This window comes from Notamacropus eugenii, chromosome 2 (assembly GCF_028372415.1).
Source record: "Notamacropus eugenii isolate mMacEug1 chromosome 2, mMacEug1.pri_v2, whole genome shotgun sequence".
Lineage (NCBI taxonomy): Eukaryota > Metazoa > Chordata > Mammalia > Diprotodontia > Macropodidae > Notamacropus > Notamacropus eugenii.
Genome location: NC_092873.1, coordinates 338154393 through 338178674, shown reverse-complemented (window position 1 = coordinate 338178674; position 24282 = coordinate 338154393). Strand labels below are relative to the sequence as shown.

General features: G+C 38.7%; 1 protein-coding gene across 1 annotated transcript; it reads right to left on the bottom strand.

Moving 5' to 3' along the window:
* Positions 1-1575: 1575 nt before the first annotated feature.
* On the bottom strand, positions 1576-9721 carry SSTR2 (somatostatin receptor 2). The gene is made up of 2 exons (XM_072645547.1): positions 9413-9721; positions 1576-4660 (listed from the first exon to the last, which is right to left on the bottom strand). Exon 2 carries the CDS (start codon positions 4555-4557, stop codon positions 3448-3450), a length of 1110 nt encoding a protein of 369 aa, XP_072501648.1. The 5' UTR covers positions 4558-4660; positions 9413-9721; the 3' UTR covers positions 1576-3447.
* Between the last annotated feature and the right edge of the window lie 14561 nt (positions 9722-24282).

The window sequence follows — 24282 nt, the reverse complement described above, 5'->3', positions numbered from 1 at the left end:
ATTATAAGGATCAAGTAAGATAATATTTTCAAAGTATTTTGCAAACTTTAAGGCACTATATAAATGTTAGCTATTATTATCCCCATTTTACAGATTAGGAAACTACAACTCTAGAGAGGTTAAGTCATCTGTCAGTGGTTATTCAGCTTGAAAGTGTCCTAAGTATCCCAGTTGTCTTTGTCTTTATCTTATAGCTTCGCTAGAACTCCGCTGGGTAGACTGATGCCTCCTTTTACACAACAAGGCTACCTTGTTTAGTAATACACCGTTGATTGAAAGGAGATAAGTGGAGCTATTTGTAAGTGGATAGCAGTCTGGTCCACCTGCCAAAACCTGCTAACGTTCCTGGCTGGGCTGTGTAGGATAACTAACCCCAAAGAAACAGCAAATATTCCATTCTGCTGGCATTGTGGACAATACTACAATCCAGTGGCCACCATTAGAATCACTGTTCATCTTCCTCTGTGCACATGCTCTTGTCTCCCAGATACATTCTTAGCATGTTTTGATGATAATTCAAATTGATGATGTGAATTCCATGCTAATTTCAATACTGAATCCTGTATTTGCTACTTTCTGGACTCCCAAATAACAGAATAGCACCCATCTAAGATAGGCTATAAAATTAGGCTATCTGTCATATTCTATTTCATCAAAATTCAAATTTTTAATACACTTAGGTGTAAATCATCTCTAAATAATTCATCTATCTATTTTTCTTTTGTCATTTTTTTTTTTTTTGAGAATGGAGTCTCTCTGTCTTGCCCAAAGTAGAAGTGGAGGAGGCCACTCATGGACCCAATCTCGCTGCTAATTGGCATGGAAGCTTACATGTGTTATTTCTGATCTAGATTGTTTCGCTACTCCTTAGGCAGGCAGGTGGCCCCTATGGCCTGGAGGTTTGTCATGTAATAGGAGCCATATTTAGTGCAGTGATCAGATCAGCTTTAGTCCTACTGCAGCTCAGAACTCCAGAGCTCAAGCGATCCATCAGACTCAGTCCTGTCACCATGCGTGGCTCATCCATGCTTGTGGGAAAGACTTAATGTGTCCTGTGTAATCTAAATAACCACAGAATATGAAAAAAATCACTTACATTTGGCTTTAGAATAGAATTTTCATAATATAATTTAGAATGTAATTTTTAAGAGGCAGTTATACTTTCCTAATATTTAAATTAGTCTACATTTCTAATGCTGCATACTCAAACAGTCAGGGAGCATAATGAGTCATAGTGGAAAGCCACAAAGCAGATTATTCACTTTGAAATGGTAAAAGGATGGTGGTGCAATGTTTGGGAAGTTAGGGAATCAATTTGAAGGTACCCACATCTTAATTTTTGCAGCAGCTGGTGGCTCAGTGGATAGAGCACTAGGTCTGGAGTCAGAAATACTTGAGTTCAAATCCAGTCTCAGACACTTCCTAGCTGTGTGACCCTGGGCAAGTCACTCAACCTCTGATTACCTGACAAAAGAATACACCAGAAAATTAAATGGCAAACCACTCCAGAATCTTTGCCAAGAAAACCCCATAGATATTTCTCGCCATGGGGTCATGAAGAGTCAGATACAATGATTGACTGAATAACAATGTCTTTAAAATGACAAATATGAGAAATACTCATTAGATGGGCCTTAGAGATAATCACAGAGAGTTTTTGAGAATTCTTGCCTAATATACAATAATGTGCTTCTATTTGGTAGGGTCCATATATACGTACAAGACACTTAGAAAATGCTTATTGAATAATTCCCAGAAATGATGAGGATATGTACCTAGAAATATATTTCTTAACATCCAGGAAGACATTAATGTTCTATGAAGTGTGCATTGTCTGTTCTCAATATCTTCTGGAGAGGAGAAGGCCAGACATAATTTTAGAGGCACAAAATACCACTGATAATATCAGAGACTAGCATTTTTATAGGATTGGTTAAATAGCATATTTCTGGTGGAAAAGGTGCTGGTTGAAGTGATACCTTGCCCCCTATAAATACACTCACACAGAATAAATTCAGATCTATTGGCTGGTATAGGGTGGTGTCCTATGGACATACTGCTGCTGAGCCAAGAGTATGTATTAAAAGGATCATTTGCTCTTCAACATGTGCTTTAAAAACTGCTTTGAAGAGCCCCTTGCTTCTACTTCCATTTCTTTTCTTTAAGAAATCAAATCACTTCCCAGCCACCAGCTCCAAACAATGTTGACTGTATTCTGGTCATCATGCCCACAGGAACCTCAGAATGAATCCCTATAACCACCTGGGACTCTGACAGGTGAGATTCTACCACATCTTACCTAGAACTGGTCAGGTTCCTTAATTCCCAGCCACCAGCTGCAAACCATGCTATTGTGTCCACAGCCTTTTTCCTACCCTCCCCCATGCTTTCCAGCACCCCTGTATGGGCTGTTTTCCCAGTTAGAATGTAAGATTTTTGAGGATAGGAACTGTTTTGCTTGTTTGTATTTTTAACTCCCATGCTTAGTACAGTGATTGGCATTTAGCACCTAACAGACACTCTATGTATTTATCTATCAATTTAACTACCACCTCTGGCTGTTGTGACAGTTTCATTGTTTCTAATGTGTATTTTTCTGTACTTCATTTTTTTATTGGTTTTCACTGTAGGGACAATAAAAGTGAACTCCATAAGAATCATGATCCATTTTAAAATTTGCTTTATAATGTCCACCCCCACCCCACCCTCACTCCCAGTTCCCTAAATTAAAGCAATTTAAGATGGAGAAATACAGTACTCTAGCAAATATGGGTTTGTCTTGATAAATACAATAATCAACAACCACTACTGCTTCAATTCACTTGAATAAATAAATAATCCATGGAATATGTCAGACAGAGCATGTGAACATATGTTCTGATTCTTCAAAAGGTTTTGCTTTTCCATTCCTCAGGCTTAAAAATTATTTGCTTGAACTCAGCAAAGTGTTACATATCTGTATACATTTCTTCACTTGATCCATCTATATTACATATGCTTTTCTATGGGAAGCATGTATACACAAATACAAGGAACTGGGGCAATAACTATAAAGGGAATAGCTACAAATATGAATATAAATTTATAGGATGCAAATACTCATATAATAACACATGGTCATATAACATATTTGAAAGACAAACACACAGATACAGATCTCTATTTTTGATGAGTCTCAGCATTCCTGGAAATCACACCCAAGGAAAATCCTTTTCTCTCCATCCATGCTTTGAACAGCCTTCCCACATTCAAACTATTCACTTGACATGTGCAGGTAACCAATGTAGTGTATTATTACCATGTACTCAGATAAGCAGGTTCAAATACTGTTCTCTCATTAAGACTCCCTCAGAACAACTGTATTCTTTGTCCAGGACAAGGCTGTAGTAGATGGGAGGAAAAGAATATAGCCAATGGGTAGAAACAGAGAAGTTTCTTAGAGAAGGTTCAAATGCTGGTCTGGAGGTCTCCGTTGAGAAGAGTTCTCTGCGTCTCTGTGGTCTCATTGAGTCGGGACTTGTCTTGCTTGCTGTCACTTCTCTCCCCATCATCTGTGCCACTCGCCTTGACCAGACAGAGGACATTCTGGAAGCTCTTCTTGAAGTTGTCAGACAAGAAAGCATATAGAATGGGGTTGGCACAGCTATTGGCATAGGTAAGTACCACCACAAAGTCAAACATGCCTTTGAGGGCTGGGGTGGGCATGATAGCAACCGAGACTGAAGAAACATTAAATATGTAGAAGGGAAGCCAGCAGGAGATAAAGACAGCTACCACTATTGATACCATGCGGGTGACCTTCTTCTCTGACTTTTTCCTCTTGGAAGAACCTACTCGGATTCCAGAGGACTTGACCTTGATAATGATAAACAGGTAGCAAAGGCAAATGATTGTGAGGGGTACTAGGAACCCCAAGATGAAGGTGTAGATGATGAACCCTGTGTACCATGCTCCAGATTCACCTGGCCAATTGATGGTGCAACTGCTTCTCCCACCTTGGTTGTTCCTGAGACCAGCATATATCATGATCGGCAAGATGACCAGCAGGGAGAGTCCCCATACAGCCACATTAATCATCTTGGCTGTCTGGGGTCTCCTCCACTTGGCTGACTTAATGGGGTGTACCACAGCCAGGTATCGATCAATGCTCATGACAGTCAAGCAGAAGATGCTAGTGAACTGGTTGATGCCATCCACAGTCATAACCACCCGGCAGATGGCCTTGCCAAAGGGCCAGTGGACCAAGGCAACTTGCATGGCCAGAAAAGGCAGACCCAGCATGAAGAGCTCATCAGCAATGGCCAGGTTAAGGATGTAGATATTAGTGATGGTCTTCATCTTGGCATAACGGAGGATGACGTAAATGACCAGTGTGTTACCACACAACCCAATGATACAGACCAAAAAGTAGATAAAGGTGAGAATGGCATTGCTAGTTTGGTCATAGTATGTCTCTGTTTTGTTTGAGTTGTTTGCAGATGTCATTGACCCATTAGGGTCTAATAAAGGGGGTGACCATATTCGACTCCCATTGGGTGGCTCAAAATCCAAATCCATGGCTGCTTTGTAGCAACGGCCTGCCCCTAACCAGTTCAAAGAACTTGAAGTGAACCAGTTTTCACCTCAGAGGATCCTGGAGGCAAAAGACAAATCGTAGCATCTAGAAAGGAAAAGGAAAACTGATCCGTCAGCTAATGGCTATTTCTCTCTGGTGCAGTGGACAGACTGCTGGACCCAAAGTCAGGAAGACCTGAGTTGAAATCCAGCCTCAGACACTTATAACTGTGTGGCCACAAGTAAGTCAGTGAATTTCCGTTTGCCTCAGCTTCTTCATTTACAAAATGGGGATAATAATAGCACCTCACCTCCCTGGATTGTTGTGAGGATCAAATGAGACATATGTGGAAATAACACAGGCCTGGCATATAGTGGATGTCATATGAATGTTAGCTATTATCATCATTATTCTTATTATTAAGTTCATGCCATATAGTTCTACCACTGTTCTAAGAACTTATGCAAGATACATCAAAAGGAAAAAAAAATCATCCCTTGAATATAAAGATTATACTCCTGAGCTACCAGTGGTAACAACTGATTTTGAGTTGCTAGTGAAGCTGGGGTTTTGTTTAGCCACCTATATTTTCCTATTTCATGTGGTAACCAATAATACAATTATGGAAAATTGCTTTTATTTGTGTGAAGCTAACAGGCCCACTGGCAACTAGGTGGCACAGTGGATAGAGTGATGGGGTTTACAGTCAGGAAAACTTTTCTTCCTGAGTTCAAATCTGGCCTCAGACATTTACTAGCTGTGTGACCCTGGGCAAGTCACTCAACCCTGTTTGCCTTAGTTTCCTCATCTGTAAAATGAGCTGGAGAAAGAAATGATAAACCACTCCAGTATCTTTGCCAAGGAAACCCCAATGAAGAGTTAGATACAGCTGGAAAAAAAATGACTAAACTGACTGGGCCCATACCATAGAAGTTCACACAACTTGGACAAAATGTCAACTCTCTGGTCTGAAGGGGATGGGATGCAGAGTCTCAGCCTTCCTGAAGTGAGGAAAATGAGACTGATCTGAGTGGCTACTTGGGAGACCCTATTAAATAATAATTATTGAACAATAATTTATTATTTTGGTTTGTTTGCATTTCTCTAGACCAACTTAAGTTGTGAATCTGTTTATATAACTATCATGAATGTTTTAACTTTCTTCACATTTAAAAAAAAATTGGCATTTTGGGGGGGTTGTTGATCTTACCGTCTTTATTTTTCTATTTATAGGATCATAAATTTAGCATTGGCTGGAACCTCAGAAGTGATTTTATCCACAACTCTTTGTTTTATAAATAAGGGATATATAATTATAAATAGGGAAAGCCTAGAAATACTAAGTGACTTGCTCAAGGGTCTCATCGGCAATAAGGGGCAGAGTTAGGAGATGAATCCAGACCTTCAGCCTCCCAATCCAGCATTCTTTCTGCTAACAATACTTAATCTCTTCTAGTGTGTTATTGTTCAGTTGTTTTCAAGTCATGTCTGACTCTTCTCATGACCCCATTGGAGTGGTCTGCCATTTCCTTCTCCAGTTCATTTTACAGATAAGGAAACTGAGGCAAACAGGATTAGGTGACTTGCCCAGGGTCACACAGCTAGTAAATGTCTGAGGCAGGATTTAAACTCAGGTCTTCCTGATTCCAGGCCTGGGTATTCTATTCACTGCGCCATCTAACTGCCACCTTTTCCAGTTTGGTGAACTGGAAATGAACTAGAAATCAGAAGGCATGAATCCTAGCCTTCATGTTAAAGAGATAGTGTGAAATGGTCTGGAGATCTAAGACCTGGGTTTGAATTGTGTCTGTGGCCCTGGGCAAATCATAGTCATATAATAAATAATATAATAAGTAAACTGAGTAATATAATAATATATTATAATATATATAATACATATTATTATATATAATATTATATACTTGAGTAATATAATATATTGTAATATAATAAATTGAGTTCCTCCTCAATGAAAACTGTCTTGTGAGAGGTGGGGCAGCTAGGTGGCCCAGTAGATACAGTGCTGGACCTGAAATCAGGAAGACCCATCTTCATGAGTTCAAATCCAGCCTCAGACACTAACTAGCTGTGTGACCCTGGATAAGTAAGTCATTTAACCGTTTGTTTCCTCATCTATCAAATGAACTGGAGAAGGAAATGGCAAACCATTCCAGTATCTTTGCCAAATGGGGTCACAAAGAATCAGAAACAACTGAAAAATGACTGAATAACCACTTGTGAGAGGTAGAATCAAAGAGCAGAACTCCATGGGCTGACAGATTAGGGACTTGACCACAGACTCTGGAATTAACTAACTTTCCACATAGGTTGCTTTTGTGCCTAGAAGACAATAATAACACTACAAATAAGTGAAATTTCACCTGGGTGGGCAACTTTTCTAAGACTTATTTTCTAACTTATTCATGAGTAACTAGGAAAGCTTAGGTGGGGGAACAGGAGTGAAAGAATACAAACAGAATCTAGAAAGAAAACAATGAACTTGGTTTTCCAAGGGAAAAGAGACTTTCCCCTTTTGCCATTACTTTACTGTGTGATATCAGGAATGTCCCTTAACTTTCGTGCATGTGTCGCCAACTGTATTTCCATGGGTGATAGTTTGAGTTTCCAGTGAGCCTTTTTGCAAAGTGCTTTGGAGATTCTTAATTTTTTTCAAAGTTGCATCAAATACAAAAGAGGAAGAAAAAGTAGTTTCTAGGGGAAAAAAAACTGGAAGAAAATGATTTTTTTGTTTCTCTGGTTACTTCCCTGGATTATTGTCACTTTAGTATTGGGTTTTTCTCTCTCTCTCTCCTTGCAATTTATAGCTGATTTGACATATCCCTAAATGCGCCTAAATAACCAATATGCTCCACCAGGCTCCAGCTTATTTTTCAGAGTATGTACATAAATGATTTCATTTTAATATCTTAATGAGACAGCTGGGCAATGATGGGAGGGATGGAGAAAGAGCAAGAAGAAGGTCTGAAGTGTACACTCTTCTCTCAGGTTGGGTGTAGCTCATAAAGGAATGAATTGTATGAGATCCTTAGTCATTTCCTTCTGTAATGGACTGGAAAAAAAACACTGGAGGAAGACTGCAGGGTAAGGGAGGGGGTTAGAGTCATTCCTAATATGTAGGGGTGAAGGAGCAAGGAGATGGGAAATCCAATTCCTGAATCCCTCATAGGAAAAATGAGCTTGCATTGGACTATATTACTCTTTTTCAAGAAGGGTTGAAGACCCTTATAAACAGATTCAATGCCTTCTACCTCTCTCTTTTACCTCCCACAATATCCAGCATAGACCTGGACACAAGGTAGGTGGCTGAATCAATTTTTTTTTAGTTGAATTGAAACTAAATATATGGAAGAATTTTTTTTAATTGTGTAAGGCTTCTTAGGCATTAAAATGGGTAACTGATGGCTTCCTCTAGGTTCTGCCGCAAGGATTCTACCGAGAGTAAGGGGATTGTGTTCTGATCATCCCACCTCCACCTCCCACTCCAAGGCAGCGTCAAAGTAAACCAGTTCACTTTCCTAGGAGCAAAACAGACTGCATGGGAGGTGGGGAAAGGGAAATGGAGATGAATGGCTAAGGAACCTTTAGAGTTGCTTTCCCTTAAAGGCACTAGAAAATCTAGGAAATGCAGGAACAGTACTGACTAGAAGGAGTGGCTGGAAAAAGCAGCGCCTCTTCTCTCTCCCCCCTCACCCATTAGTGACAAAAATCTTTTACTTCTCTTAACCCTTAGGTTTCTTCTCAACCACATAACCCCAGCGACTTTCCTGGGCGGGGGTGAGGAGAGGGGGAGACAGAATGAAGGCGGAATTTACCTTATGTGCATCCCCAATCTCCCTAGGAAGAGGGGTGGGGAGTATGGGGACGTCAAGGCAAGCCTAGCCAAAAAGCTAGCTGCGGAGGGACTGTGCGATTATGGCAAAAGCTGTGTGGGGGTACGACAGGGGAGAGGGAAACAACATGGGTGAATCCCCCTTTTGACTTTGATGTCTGCTTCTCTCCTCCCAACCTCCGTTCTTCCCACTTTCCAGAATCTCCAAACCAGGCAGGGATCATGGTATCTATAACTGGAAAGTACCTAGAAACCCTCTCATATCGAACCGGTGTGTGTGTGTGTGCGTGTGTGTGTGTGTGTGTGTTTGAGGGGCGGTTGGAGCTCAGCTTACGTTCCCTGACTCTACTTCGAGCCCAGAAACAGCTCCGAGACAAGTTTTCACCTGTAGCATATCCCACCAGAATACTTATCTGGAGGAGGTCATGGGGGCTACGTGTGGGGGGCCGGGGAGGAGGTCTTCTACGGTGGACATGCTCACGACGTACCGAGGCAATTGGACTCATACTTGGGCACCTCACACCCAGCTTTAGCGCAGACGGACACAAAACCCACAGCCCCGCAGCCATTCATTTACACAGAAGCCCTCAATAAAGTCAAATGACACCCAACAACCCCTTCACACACACACATGCGCGCGCGCACACACACATATACACACACACACACACACATATATAAGCGAACCCAAGACAAAACCCCCGGACACTCCAATGCACTCAAACAACCACAGACTGAATGCACACAAATGGACATACAGATACAAACGTATGTAAAACAACACACCCAGACATTTTCACCCAGCCACAGATCCTGCACACACACAGACAAACGTATGTAAAGCAACACACCGAGACACTCTTACACAACCAGATACTGCGCGCGTACGCACAAACGCAAATACAAAGGTATGAAAAGCAACACTTCAAAGCAATCACACAACTATAGATTCAGCACACGCGCGCGCACACACACACACACACACACACACACGGCTGTGTTTTCACCTTCGCTTGGTCAGCTCCAGTGATGTACTTAGTCCTCTTGCTCGGCTCCTCTGGTCCCTTTTTCCTTCAGGTATGGGCTCCGGGAGTAGACTGGATCGTAGAATTCCTCCTCTGCGCTGCACTCTCCTGCTCCACCTCGCACCTCCCGCCGGCGGGCCACTGGGTGCACCGAGCTCAGGCAGCTGCGTTCTGCAGCCCGGCACGCAGATGGTGTAGAGCGGAACCCCGGGAGCTAGTGCTTTCTGGGTCTGTGTGTGCGCGCGTGTGTCTGTGCGCCGCTCTCTCCATCGCTTTCTCGCCCCAAGCCCGACTCACCCACCCCCTCCCCACATTACCCCTCCCTCTCCCCTAACAGCTGCGTCACACCAGCCTGCGCTCCGCCCACCTCTCCCTGTTCTTTGGAAGAACCTGCAGGGGAGAGCCAGAGAGGCAGAGAAACCAACCTAAAGCGGCTTGGGAAGCCCGCAAACAGCTGGTCAGTGACGGAAAGGGAAGACCTGTCTGCTGAAAGGTGGAGAGTTAATATATTTCTAGATTCCCTCATAGCAGTTGCCAGGGGACCACTTTAGAGTTCTCCAAGACTTGCAGTAACCTACCTGATTTGGAGGGGTTCCGAATCAATACATTTCTGACTGATTTGTGTTAGGAGAAACCGAGATTTCTGGAGGGTTGGCCTCATCAGCCAAAAAATGTTGTCTTATTTGTCTGTGTACTGCCCTGTGGTTAGTATATTGAATTGGGTTACTCCTATCTTCTGGAACTGCCAAATGTCAGCACTGCCAGCGAGCCCAAATATGCCTTCCATACATGATACAAGTCCTGTATCCTTCCTTTATTCATCAAATCAGAGATACCTCTACCAAATCAGTTTTCCCACTCACTGTAGCTTATGACTATAAAGTAAAAAGAAAGCTTTTCTTAGACGGTTTACGGAAAGCTGCTTCCTTGTTTTTCAGTCTCAAACTCTTAAGTTCTTGATCTTCCAGATGCTTTCTCTGAACCCCCTTCATTTCTTGGAGAAGAATGTGGGAAAATATTAAAAGGCAAGAGTTCTGTAGCACTTAATTTTAGTGAAATTAAAAAAACAAACAAACCAAAGTTCATTAGGTAAATAGCTACCTTCTCCTCCTTGGAATAAGTTTTTGGGTAGAATTGTGAACTGATTTAACCATTCTTTGGAGCAATTTGAAACTATGCCCAAAGGGCTATAAAACCGTGTTGACCTAGCAGTGCTACTACCAGATCTATTTCCAAAAAGAGATTTAAGAAAACCAGAAGGAAAAAGGACCTATATGTACAAAAATATTTATAGCAGCTCTTTTCTGGTGACAAGAGTTGGAAACTGGGAGGATGTACATCAACCAGGGAATGGCTGAACAAATTGTGCTATGTGATTTTATGGAATACTATTGTTCTATAAGAAATTATGAGCAGGATGCTCTCCAAAAAACCTGGAAAGATTTACATGAGCTGATACAAACACTATGCACAAAGTAGCAGCAATATTGTAAGATGATCAGCTGATCAGATCAGACTTAGATATTCTCAGCAATACAGTGACTCAAGACAACTCTGAGGAATTTATGATGGAAAATGCTATCCCACCCTAGACGGAAAAAAAAAGCCTGATAGTGTCTGAATACAGATTGAAGCATGCTTTTTTTAACTTTCTTTATTTTTCTTGAATTTTTTTGTTTTCTTTCACAACAAAACTAACATGGAAACTGGTTTTGCATGACTACACATGTATAACCTATAACATATTGCTTATGGAGGAAGAGAGAGAATTTGGAATTTAAAGTTTTAAAAACAAATGTTAAATATTGTTTTTACAGATAACTGGGGAAAAAAATAAAATTTTTTAAAAAGAATAATAATAACTGATATATACACAGGACTTTAAAGTACAAAGCACTTTAGGTTCATTTTCTCATTTGATCCTCACAACGATCCTATAAGGTAAAGACCACATGTATTTTGGGCTCCATTTTGTAAATAAGGAAAATGAAGATTGGGCAGGTTAATGACTCACTCTATGTCGAACAGCTAGCAAGTGTCAGATTGGATTTGAGCCTAGGTCTTCCTGATTACATTGCTTTCATTGCAGATTAGATTTATAATCTGCAGCATCCGTGCCTGCCATGCTATTGTTCAATCTGTCACTTTAATAGTTAATTGGAAATAGATTGAATGAGTCCTAAAGATGGGCATTAAGAAGGGATAATGAACTATAATTATAGGTGTAGGGCAGTTAAGTGCCAAAGTGGAGTGAGCACTGGGTTTGAGATCAGAAAGACTCATCTTCCTGAGTTCAAATCTAGCCTCAGACACTTATTAGCTCTGGGAGCCTGGGCAAGTCACTTAACCATATTTGCCTGTTTCCCTATCTGTAAAATGAACTGAAGAAGAAAATAACAAACTACTCCAGTATCTTTGCCAAGAAAATTCCAAATGGGATCACAAAGAGTCAGAAACTATTGAAAAATGACTCAACAGAAATGAATTATCAGCCAGAGAAGTGAAGTTACATATATCAGACAGATGCTTGGAAGGGAAATAGGCAGATTTTGTGTTGTCTTTATGAGGCTTGAATGGATTTTCCAGACCTCTGAGAACTGTCAAACTAACACCTAATAAAGTGATGATTGATTCTGTCCTGCTACTCAGGGCAAAGAACCTAGTCAATCAGGTAATCAGCTTGAGGAGGAGAGCTGCAGGGGGAAAATGTTCCAACTTTTCAAGCATAATCAGTAATAAATGTTCATTGAGCTCCTTTCATTTAGAGAGTCGTGTGCTGGATGTTGGGGACTGGGTAAAATAAAAAAAAAATGTGGTCTTTGCCGTTGAGGTGGGATGTGCTTATAATAACAGTATCATAGAATGTCTGAGCTGGGATGATACTTAGAGATCATCTAGTTCAATTATTGTTATAATAAGTTTTACAAATCACTATGTAGATAGAGATAGCTAGCTAACTAGTCTTAACTGATCCTTGCAATGCCAGTGTGAGACAGAGAATATAGGAATTATTTTTAGAAATTCCATTTTGCAGATGAAGAAACTGAGACCTAGAGGTGGAGAACTTGCCCAACGTCATTCAGTTAATAACTGGAAGAGCTGGGGTTTGAACACTAATCTTTTGATCTCCAGCTCTTTACACTCTCTTTTCCAAGCTACTTTCCAAGCATGAGAAGAACTGAGCCAAGGAGGACGGCTGCACCTATCCTAGGCTACAGGGATCCTTAGCCTTTTTTTCCAATAGTCCTTTGAGCAGTCTGGTGAATCCTATGAGAGCCCTCTCGGAATAATGCTATTGAATTAATAAAATAAATAGGATGGATTACAAAGGAAACCAATTATTCTGAAATAAAGTTACCAAAAAATTTTCTGAAGTTCATGTACATTAAGAACCCCCAGACTAGAGAGACTACTGTCCTAATAACTACTTAGATTGGTTTCTAGTATGAGTGAGAGCAGATGAGGCAGGAGTCTTCCTGAACTCTCTTTTTGATTCGCTTTCCCTATCTGTAGCTTCAGAGTTGTTTTTTAAATAGCTTCAATCATGATGAATCTATGGAAGAAGTTGTGTCTTCACCAAGGTCACATAGGTACTAAGTGGCAGAGCTGGGATTTGAACATTGGTACTCTGACCCAAATCTAGTGCTCTGTGCACTACACCACTCTGGTTCTAAATGGCTTAGTAAATTACTAGCAAGAGTTAGTCTACTAATATCCTATCAGCTCATCCACAACCTCTTGTTGTGACCCTGAAGGAAAAAAAATGAATAAAACTGATGTTGTTTTCTGATTTATTAGCAAAAACTGTGCTGTTTTACAGAGGATTTGGGCTAGTGGTTCTCTCCAAAACTGAAATATTAAGATGAGTGGAGAGGAATTAGACTTGTTTTATATAGTTCTAGAGGGAAAAACTAGTGCAGTTCTTGTGGGAATCAGGGTGACTTTGGAAGGAAGAGTTGGCTATAGTCTCCTCCCTGTCCCCTTTCTCTGGTAATTTAATTAGAAATACTCAGCTAGAATAATTAGCTTACTTTTTAGCCTAGGGGCAATATAATGACCCAGAAGTCCATATGGTACCTTTCTTTATTTAATGGAGTTTATATCAGAAGAAAATTGCAATAGCTCAAAGCCCCCAGTTAGAAAAATTCCTCACATTCAAACAGTGTGCTTTCTACCCTAGTTTTAATTTTCCTTTATCTCTAGTTAGTATGTGGTCTCTTTGTATTTAAATTCCACTAAAATTTACGAATTAGGAAATGTTTAAGCAAAAGCAGTAAGCTGAGTAAATTATAACATAGGTTACTGAACAGGCACAGGGAAGTAAAGTTGTTACCAGAGAGCAGTGTGGTTTTTTTTCTTTTTTGGAACATCTCTCAGTGTTGCTGATTTTTTTTTTATATCTTTAATATTTTGTTTTTCCCAAGTACATGTAAAAGCAACTTTTAACATTCATTTTTTAAAATTTTGAGTTCTAAATTCTCTCCCACTCTCCCTCCCTCCTCCCCAATGACAAGGCAAGCAACTTAATATAAGTTATAGAGTCATGTAAAATATAATTCCGTATTAGTCATGTTGTAGAAGAAAACACGCATTTCCCTGCACCTCCCCCTGCCCAATGCAAGAAAAATAAAGTTTTTAAAAGGTATGCTTCGATTTGTATTCAGACTTCTTCTCTGGAGGTAGATAGCATTTTTCATCACAAGTCCTTTGGAATTGTCTTAGATCATTGTATTGCTAAGCATAACTAAGTCATTCATGGTTGATTATCATACAATATTGCTGTTACCATGTACATTATTCTCCTGGCTCTGCTTACTTCACTTTGCACCAGTTCATATAAGTTTTTTTAAAGCATCCTGCTCATCATTTCTTACAGCATAATAATATTCCATCACAATTTTATACCACAACTTGTTCAGCCATTCCCCAATTGATGGGTATTTCCTTAATTTCCAATTCTTTGCCACCACAAAAAGAACTGCTACTAATATTTTTTGTACATATAAGTCCTTTTCCTTTGTCTTTTTTTTTTTTTATTATCTCTTTGGGATACAGACCTACCAGTGGTATTGCTGGGTCAAAGGGTATGGAGAGTTTTATAGCCCTTTAGTTCAGGCAGAGTTTCAAATCAGCTCACAACTTCAACAACAGTGCTTTAGTATTCCTTCAACATTTGTCATTTTCCTTTTCTGTTACATTAGCCAATCTTATAGTTGTGAGGTGATACCTCAGAGTTATTTTAATTTATATTTTTTGAATCAACAGTGATTTAGAGCATTTTTTCACATAACAATAGCTAGGTTTGATTTCTTCTTCTGAAAATTGTTCATTCATGTCTTTGACCATTTATCAGTTGGGGAATGACTTGTATTCTCATACATTAGTTCTCTATATATTTGAGAAATGAGATCTTTATCAGAGAAACTTGCTGTAATTTTTTTCAATTGTACTTACTGTGTATTTTCCTCTATCCTATTTCCCCTGTTTATGATGCTTTCTCTTTCCTTTAATTCATCCTGTCCCTCCTCAAAAGTGTTTTGCAACCACCTCCCCCAATCTGCTCTCCTTTTTATTGTCTTCCTCTTCTCTTATCCCCTTTTCCTCCTACTTCCCTGTGAGGTAAGATAGATTTCTACATCTAACTGAATGGATAAATTATCCCCTCTTTGAACCAATTCCATTAAAAGTAAGGTTCAAGTAAGGTCTGCCACCATCACCCATCTTCCTCTCCACTGTAAAAGCTTTTTAGTGCCTCTTTTATGTGAGATAATTTACCCCATTCTACCTCTCCCTTTTTCTCTTGATTCATAACATACCTCTTTCTGACTTCTTGATTTTGTTTTTTTTTGCTACTATCCCATCAGAGTCAACTCACATATGTGCCCTCTGTCTATGTACACTGCTTCTAACTGCGCTAACAACAATAAAATTCTCAAGTTATAAGTATTATCTTCCTATGTAGGAATGTAAACAGTTTAACCTTATTAAGTCCCTTATGATTTGTCTTTCCTGTTTACAATTTTATACTTGTCTTGTGTCTTATCTTTGAAAGTCAAGTTTTCTCTTCAGCTCTGGTTTTTTTCATCAGGCATACTTGAAAGCCTTTATTTAATTAAATATCCATTTTTTTTTCTCTTGAAGAATGATTATACTTAGTTTAGCTGGGTAAATGATTCTTGGTTGTAATCCTAGTTCCTTTGTGCTCTAGAACATCATATCCCAAATCTCCAATCCTTTAATGTAGAAGCTGATGAATCTTCTGTGATCCTGACTATGGCTCCATGATATTGAAGTGTTTCTTTCTGGATCCTTGCAATATTTTCTCCTTGGCCTGAGAACTCTGAAATTTGGCATTCCTGCAAGTTTTCATTTTGAGATCTCTTTCAGGAGATGATCAGTGGATTCTTTCAATTTCTATTTTACCCTTAAGTTCTAGAATATCAGGGCAGTTTTCTTTGATAATTTTTTGAAATATACTGTCTAGGCTCTTTTTTTGTTCATGGCTTTCAGGTAGTCCAATGACTTTTAAATTATCTCTCCTCAATCTATTTTCCAGATATACTGTTTTTTCCAATGAGATATTCACATTTTCTTCTATTTTTGCATTCGTTTATTTTTGTTTGTTTGTTTCTTAATGTCTCACGGAGTCATTAGCTTTTACTTTTTAAGGAATTGTTTTTTTCAGTGAGCTTTTGTACCTCCCTTTCCATTTGGCCAATTCCACTTTTTAAGGAGTTCTTTTCTTTAGTGAATTTTGTGTCTCTTTTCCCATTTTGTTTTTTAAGATGTTATTTTTCTTCAGTATTTTTTGTGCCTTTACCAAGTTGTAGACTCTTTTATTCATGACTTTCTTGTATCACTCTCAATTTCTTTTCATACTCTTTCCTTTACCTCTTTTACTTGTTTTTTAAAATCATTTTTTAGTTCTTTCAGGAATTCTTATTTTAAAATAAATTTTACTTTAGACTCAAACACTAGAACACAAATACAGAACAGAGAAAAGAAACAAAAACATATCATAAATTTAAATACTGGAACTTCAATACAAAGAAAGGAAGGGGGGAAAGCATGTTATGTACACAGCAGAATGTAAGAGAGGATTTAAAATATGTAATAATAAATTTTCATTTCAAGAAAGTCTGTGTGATAAATACTACACATTGTGTTGAGAGCTATCCATCTTTTCTTTGCTTCCTTGTAAGTTTTTTGTTTTCTGCTCTGCACTTTTTTATTTCCCTCTCCCCCTCCATCCACATAGGAATTCTTTTTGGGCCTTAGAACAATGAACCTTTCTTTCTTTGGGGCTATGTATGTTTTTCTCTTAACTTTGTTGTCTTCCGAGTTTGTGTTTTGATCTTCCCTGTCACCATAGTAACTTCCTGTGGTCAGCTTCCTTTTTTTGTTGTTTGCTCATTTTCCAGCTCATTTCCTGACTTTTAACTTTGTGTTAAAGTTGGGTTCTGCTCCCATGATGGAGGGGGCACTGGCACAAACTGTAGGCATTTTTTTATGCTGCTGTTTTCATAGCTAGCTCTAGAATTCTGTAAGTTGTCAGTTCTAAGTTGTTATGATCTAAAGAGAGGTGTGGTCACTACTCTCCTGGCCTGTGCTCTGATCTATGATTGACCACAAACATTCTTTTTCTGCCTTGGAACTGTGACCAGGGTCCCCACTCCCCTTTGGCCACAATTTCTAGCATGTTAATGTTCCTCCTTGACCTGGGACTGCAACCCAGATCCTCTTATGGCCAATGCAACAGAGTCCTGCATCCAGGGCCAGTGAAGGGTCCCTTGTAATCTCCTGTCCAGGAGTCCAAACCCCTTATTATCTGTGGGCTGAGAGTGCTAGAAACTGCTACTGATTCAGTCACCCCCAAGACTTGCTGCTGATTTTCTGGGGTGCAGCCTATGCTAGACTGTACTCCACTCTTACCCCAGTGAAACAGACTTTTCCTATCAACCTTTTAAGATGTTTTGGGCTAGAAAATTATTACACCCCACTCTTTCGTCAGTTCTGCCACTCCAGAGTTCATTTTGAGGCATTATTTTAAAGTTATGTGGAGAGCAAATTGGGATAGCTCAGGTAAGTCTCTGCTTTTATTCTGCCATCTTAACTCTACCTCCTCCCTCAGTTCTTGAATAGGTGGGTATAACTGGTTTGTGTCTTCTCCTCCAAGATTACTATCCTTGTTCAGTGGCACTCTCCAATCTCTACTTTCTCAGATAGACCTCAGGCCTCCTTTCATTTTTCTCTTTTCAATCTCTCCTGTTGCCTCTTGTCCCTGGATTACTGATTTTAAGCCTGAGCAGAGCTGAGGATGCTATCTCTTTACTGCTTCTCAGTCCTTTAAGTTCCTACTCCTTCCACATATTCTCGTAGACTGTGTTTGTTCCTCTAAGAACTAATCGTCAGGTGGGTCCTGAGTCCCCCTTCCCATGCAAAGATCACAATAATCCCAAATTGATCTCAAGGACTAAAGGGAAATGCTTGTTCCTATGAATTACAAACCCAGGATGCCAATCACTTTTCAAATTCCTATTATAGCAGGACTAGTGGGTTGAAGTTATACAGAAACAAATGTGCTTAAGATGTGGGACAATTCTCTATCAATCAGAACAGTCTGCTCGTGCCTCAGTAGGTAAGGATTGTCTATCACTCAAAGCGTTCAAGAAAAGGTTGGAGAACCATCCATTTAAGAAATTGTAGCAAGGATTCCTGCAAAGGATGGGAGGATATCCCATTCATCTCTAAAATTCTATAATTCTCCAAAAAGGTGCTTCATTCATATATATTTGCTTGCTATTTTTTCCCAGTAAACAAATATACAGAAATCCTCCTAGTCTCTGCTGCTTCTTTTTTCTTAGTCCCTGTTTTACTTAAAAGATGATCAATGAAAAGAGGCTGTCACTCAGATCACCGAGTCTTGTATAGGCAGCTCCCTGGTAGGATTATCTCAAGTCTGCAAGAGGCTTAGGAACTTGATTTTGCCACTCAACACGGTGATAAAACATTATGATTAAATGTACAAGAGGCTGATTGATGGAAAAGAATGCCAAATTATCGATTTTGTATGTTGTCATTTGCCTAGCTGCAGCATCCCTCTTTCTACCTGAAACAGCACCCTTCCATAGCCCATGTATGGAGGGAGTTAATTCACTCATCTTTGCAATTTTGCCCTGCGTCTAAATTGTCATGACTGAGAAGTGAGTGAATATAAACTCATCTAACCCACTCTATGTAACTGGCCTCCAGATCAGGCAGGCTTCACATGTATGCAGTCTGAGCTATCTCAATTGCCCCTTGTATCTACTCCTCCTCATTCCCCTTCCCTGTATCTGTCTCCCCTGCTTTCCACATCCTGCTCTGGGAATAGTAATTAAATCAATATTGACATTGCTACCAGAAAGAGTGTGACAATGAACTGCTAGGTGACTGTACTCACCATTCCTGTGATTACCAAGACCAGATCCTTCCCTGGCTACCATTCCCCTGTATATGGTGTCTACCCTTTATTCAAATATAAGTCATTGAAGGCAGGAAATATTTTCCTTTTGAATTTTTACCCCCAAATCCAAGCACAGTTCCTGGCACATAGTAGGCACTTAATAAATTCTTTTTCATCCATTCGGTCATTGCAATAGGGATCCTACTTGGCACAATTGAAATGAGTCATCTGAAAAACACACTCCCTCCCAGTGGGTAAATTCACTTAAGAGAGCAACTTAGAAAAGAAATGAAAGGTTTCACAGTGAATATGGAATCAGAGGAAGGGTAGTTGGATATTTTTTAAGGGAAATTTCCATCAAGTTCAGGTAAATTAATGAATTGTCCTTTTCCACTATAGGAATATTTTTATCTAGAAACTGGTTATCTAATGGGAGAGCATACTCTCTACTTTGAGATTAGTGAAAAAACCTTGACCTATTCTTACTCTTTGTTATTCCTTCATGTAGACCCCATCCTTCTGTTATGACATAAGAGGTCAGTTCTACAAAGGACATTGGAGGGCATCTAATCAAATTCTTATCTGAGAAAAAATTCCCTCCTAGGGATGCCCAACAATTGGGGAATGGATGAACAAGTTGTGGTATATGATTGTAAAGGAATACTACTGTGCTATAAGATATGATGAGCAGACTGATTTCAGAAAAACCTGGACTGATGATGAACTGATGATGCAAAGTAAAGTGAATAGATCCAGAATATTGTAAACAACATTATTGTATGATGATCAACTGTCAATGACTTAGGTATTTTCAGAAATACAATGATCCAAGTCAATTCCAAAGGACTAAGATGAAAATACTATCCACCTCTAAAGCAAGAACTGATGAAATCTGAATGCAGATCAAAGCATTATTTTTTTCATGGCTTTTTTCTTTGGGCCTGTAACTAATATGGAAATGTTTTGCATGTTTGCACATGTTGAACCTATATCAAATTGCTTACCATCTCAGGAAGGGGGGGAGTTAATGGAAGGAGAAAATTTGGAACTTGACATTTTTTTTAAAATAAAGGTTTAAAATTGACTTTATGTGTAATTATGAAAAATAAAATAAAATAAATAAAATAAAAATATTATTTAAAAACTTTTTAAAAAAAGGATCCTCTCTAAAATATCTTTTATTGAATACTGCTAGCAATGAGGAACTATTTTCTAGGGCAGTACATTTCATTTCCAGACTGCGCTGCTGCATTTTTTTCTTTATATCAAACCAAAAATTGGCCTCTGTAACCCCTTGCTCATTATTTCTAATTTTGATCTCCAGGGTCAGGAAGAACAAGTCTAATTCGTCTGCAGCATAGTGGACCTTCATTCCCCTTCTTAAGTCCCTGATAACTGTCAATGTTTTGTCCCTGTCCTGGCAGGTTCCCTTCTACTCCACCCTACCTGCCCAACACAGGGATCATTATATAGCTTCTCCATGTGGTTCAAAGCAGTTGCTGTAAATACCTTCTAATACAATTAAGTAGATTAGCTTTCTTTCCAGCCATTTTTTGGGTTACAGTCTCCTCTTCTTATGGAGATTCTAGGAGTTACTCCCAGCCTTCCTGATTGACTTTTGAAACTGTCCTGTAATCATAGGACAAATAAGCTGAAGACTTTGACCTCCAAAGCAATACTACCCAATTTTATAATGGAATGGAGTAGATCACAGTTGATCTTATTTCAATTGTATTTCAGAAGAGTACTCCTCAAGAATATACTACCCCTTAAGTCTCAGCAAGACAGTCTGGTACAGATCAAGAAGAATTGGATTCAAATGTTGCGTCTGATTCTTACCAGCTGTGTGATCAGAGTCAAATCACTCAAACTCTCTAGCCTTAGTTGTTCATTTCCAACTCTTTGTGAACTCTTTTTTTGGGGGGGAAGGTGGATTTTCCAGGCAAGATACTGGAGTAGTTTGACATTTCTTTCTCCAGCTTATTTTACAGATGAGAAACTGAGGCTCACTGGGTTAAGTGACTTGCCCAGGGTCATACAGCTAGTAAGTGAGGCTAGATTTGAACTCATGAAGATGTCTTCTTGATTCCAAGCCCAGTTCTCTTTCCATTGTGTCACCTAGTTGCCCTCCTCATTTGTAAAATGGGACTAATGAGAGTTGCAGTATCAATTTCACATAGGGCTATTATCAAGATCAACTCAAAATATTCACATATATCTCTGATTTCATTGATTACAGAGTTCTCTCTAATGATGCATACTGTAACCCATCCATACTTGCTTGTCATGCATGACTTTTGTCCATACACCAAAAAATCATGACAGGGATTCCATCCAACACATTGGAGACCTCACTTTCTCTTGATACTAAGAAGGTTCCACTGGGGCACTCTGACTGTCCATTTGTCATCTCTCATTCTCACCATGTGACCAGTCCAACTTTTTTTCTTTCATACAATTCTTTGATGGTATTATATGTTATATGTCATTGTGCACATTTCCATTGCCCTCAGTGTGATATTCATTAGATCTTCAGAGGCAGCAGTGCTCCATGTTTCTTTGTCATAAAATGTTTATGTTGAAAAGATTGGACTTTGCTGTTATGGGACTTTTGGGGCAGGTAAAAGTACTGTAAACATTTTCTGAAAACAAACCAGCCTGCTCTCCTATTCCTTTTCAGTTCTGGGCTCAGCTCATTGTCCACCTGTATTTTCTGTCCCAGAGATATATGTAATCATTCAACCTCCCATCTATAAAATGAGGCTAGTGATACCTGTAATGTCAGTGTATATAGATGTTTGTGTGTGAATACATATGTATGTGCACGCACATATATATGTACACATATATGCCTCAAGATTATATAGATAGATATTATGTAGAGTATCTATATATATATTCTATAGAGTATATATGTGTGTGTATTATATACATACATGCATTCTATGTATGTGTGTATGTATGTGTGTGTGTATATGCTGTAGACTATCATAATTCATGCTGAAATCTGGGCAATAGACACTCCTCATCCATTTGGTCTTTCCTGTGTGGATAGACAGACCAAAGTCCTATAAGTGGTTAAAAATCTCTTCTAGGAGACTCTGTAATGTTTGTAGAATCCATGTAATCAGCACTGTAACAAATGCAAATAAGAGCATCTGGAGGACCACACCATCAACAGGGAATCCCTCCTCGAACTGTGTTCTGTGTTGGATCTCCATCACAACGCTGAATACTTTTGGTGAGTACACATCTCCCTGTTTTATGTCTTACCTCATCTTTATTATCAGAGGGTTATCAAATGGAGTTGTTCTTGTTATATCTTTCAAGGAATCTTGAAAAATCTTGATATATGAATATGAGACACTTTATTTTTAAAGAGTCTTGTCAGTTGGTTTATTCTACCAAATTGAATGATATTGTTTGTAATCAATAAACAGTCAGCACAGTGGGATCTTAGTATCCCTACATCTTGGGGTCAGTTGTGAGATGGTAAAGATGTGGTCAATTGTTGAATATCATGACACTTGTAAGTATTTTATATAGATCAGAGTTGACTTATAGGTTGGTAGATGTTGATGTTTTCTTGGCCACATTTTTGGAATCTGTAAGGTCCAAGATTTTTTCTCCAAACCTTTGGTATCTTCTTCTCCTTTTAGATACCTTGTAAATTGGCCTATCAACATTCTTATAATTGTTTTGCCTCCAGCACAGATCTCTATATATACTTGATCCAATCTGGTTGCTTTGCACTGTCTTATTTCTCTTTAGCACCATTTCTACTTCTACTGTATGGATCAAAGGAATGGAGATGTTAGGGCCCAAGAATCATGATTCCACTATCCTTGAAGAAGGAAGCAGTTTGTTGAAATAATTTTTGTAAATCTTTTCCATTTTTCTTCTGTTTGTAGGACTCTTTCCATTTCCACCCTTGAATGCTCTTGGGATGACTTTGCTTAGTTGGATACTTTGTCAAGCTTTCTTTAGGTTGGCTTTACCTTTCCTCTCACCTCTTACTCCCATTGCTTCTTTCTCCTTTATAAGGCAATCCTATCCCAAACCATCAATCATCCTTCTCTGTAAAACAGATGAGTATATGTCATAATCCATTATTGCCTTTGGCAGCCATCTCTCTGTTTAGCAGGTAATTCAAATGTTGGTTAACTAAAATGTTTTATGGGCTCTTTGGGTTTCCTTAGTGATTCATTGACAATCTAGATGAAATTGTTATGGTTGATGTTGATATCACTTGTTTTCCATTTCTCATTTTTTTGTTTTCAATTGCTTTTTTAACTAATCCAGGGTTAATTGTATGTCATAACCTTTTCTCATTACTATTCTTTCTTCTTCTTTCTTACAAAATCTGACAAGTAGATGGTCTGACTATGTACAGACAGCCGCCTCAGGGGTAACTACCACATCTGTGATGTCTTTCCCTACCTGTTAATGGGTAGTCATATTTTTCCTTTGTGATATTAATTAGTGCTTGTCATGTCTAGTACCTATGAATTCTTTTTCTGAAGTATGCCCATTATATAGAATTATATATACAGAATTCTGTATATAGTCCTATACAGAATAGGACTTCTGTATAGTCTATAAGTCTTTGACCTCTCTCATTTCTTTCTCCTATATTATACTTCTCCATATATGTATATATATATACACACACGTATATGTATGTGTATGTATATACATACATACACATATATGGTATGTGTATGCATGTTTGTGTATGTGTATATACATAGTGTATGTATGTATGTCTCTATAGATATCATATATAGTGTGTATGTGTTTCTATATATAGCGTATATGTATATATCTATATATGTAGTTTGTCTGTATATATGTATGTGTGTATGTGTTTGTGTCTCTCTATATAGTGTGTACTATGTCTATGTATGTATGTATATTATACACATACATATATATTTATATATACTTATTTTTTTCCCATCCTTACCTTTTCCTACCTTTGCATTGCAGTCACCAAGCATCATGGTATATGTTCATTTTGTTGGGAAGGTCTTATCAATTTTTCGTAGGACTGCTCTACTACTCCACTCTTGGCAACTGATAGTGGTGCATAAACTGCAGTTATTTTCATGATTCTTTTTTGCAAATATTTATCATTACTGCTACAATATGTGATAACCAAATGTCCTGTGAAATAATGTTCTTGAAGCTTTTGGTCATGTGATATTTACTCTCTTAACTCCTTTCTTTGTCCAAGGAGTACCTGTTAAATATCCTTTCATTTAAGTGCAAGTTCCTTCCTTTTTTTAGTTCCACTTGAAAAATGTCAAGATTGATATAATTAGATCCTTTAATCCATTGCTACTTCTACTAGGCTTATATCTCAAAGAGATCAAAGAAAGAAGAAAAGGTCCTATTTGTACCAAGA

Bases quoted from the DNA above. Each gene is read 5' to 3' on its own strand.
- SSTR2 (XM_072645547.1), bottom strand. From the start codon at position 4,557: ATGGATTTGGATTTTGAGCCACCCAATGGGAGTCGAATATGGTCACCC.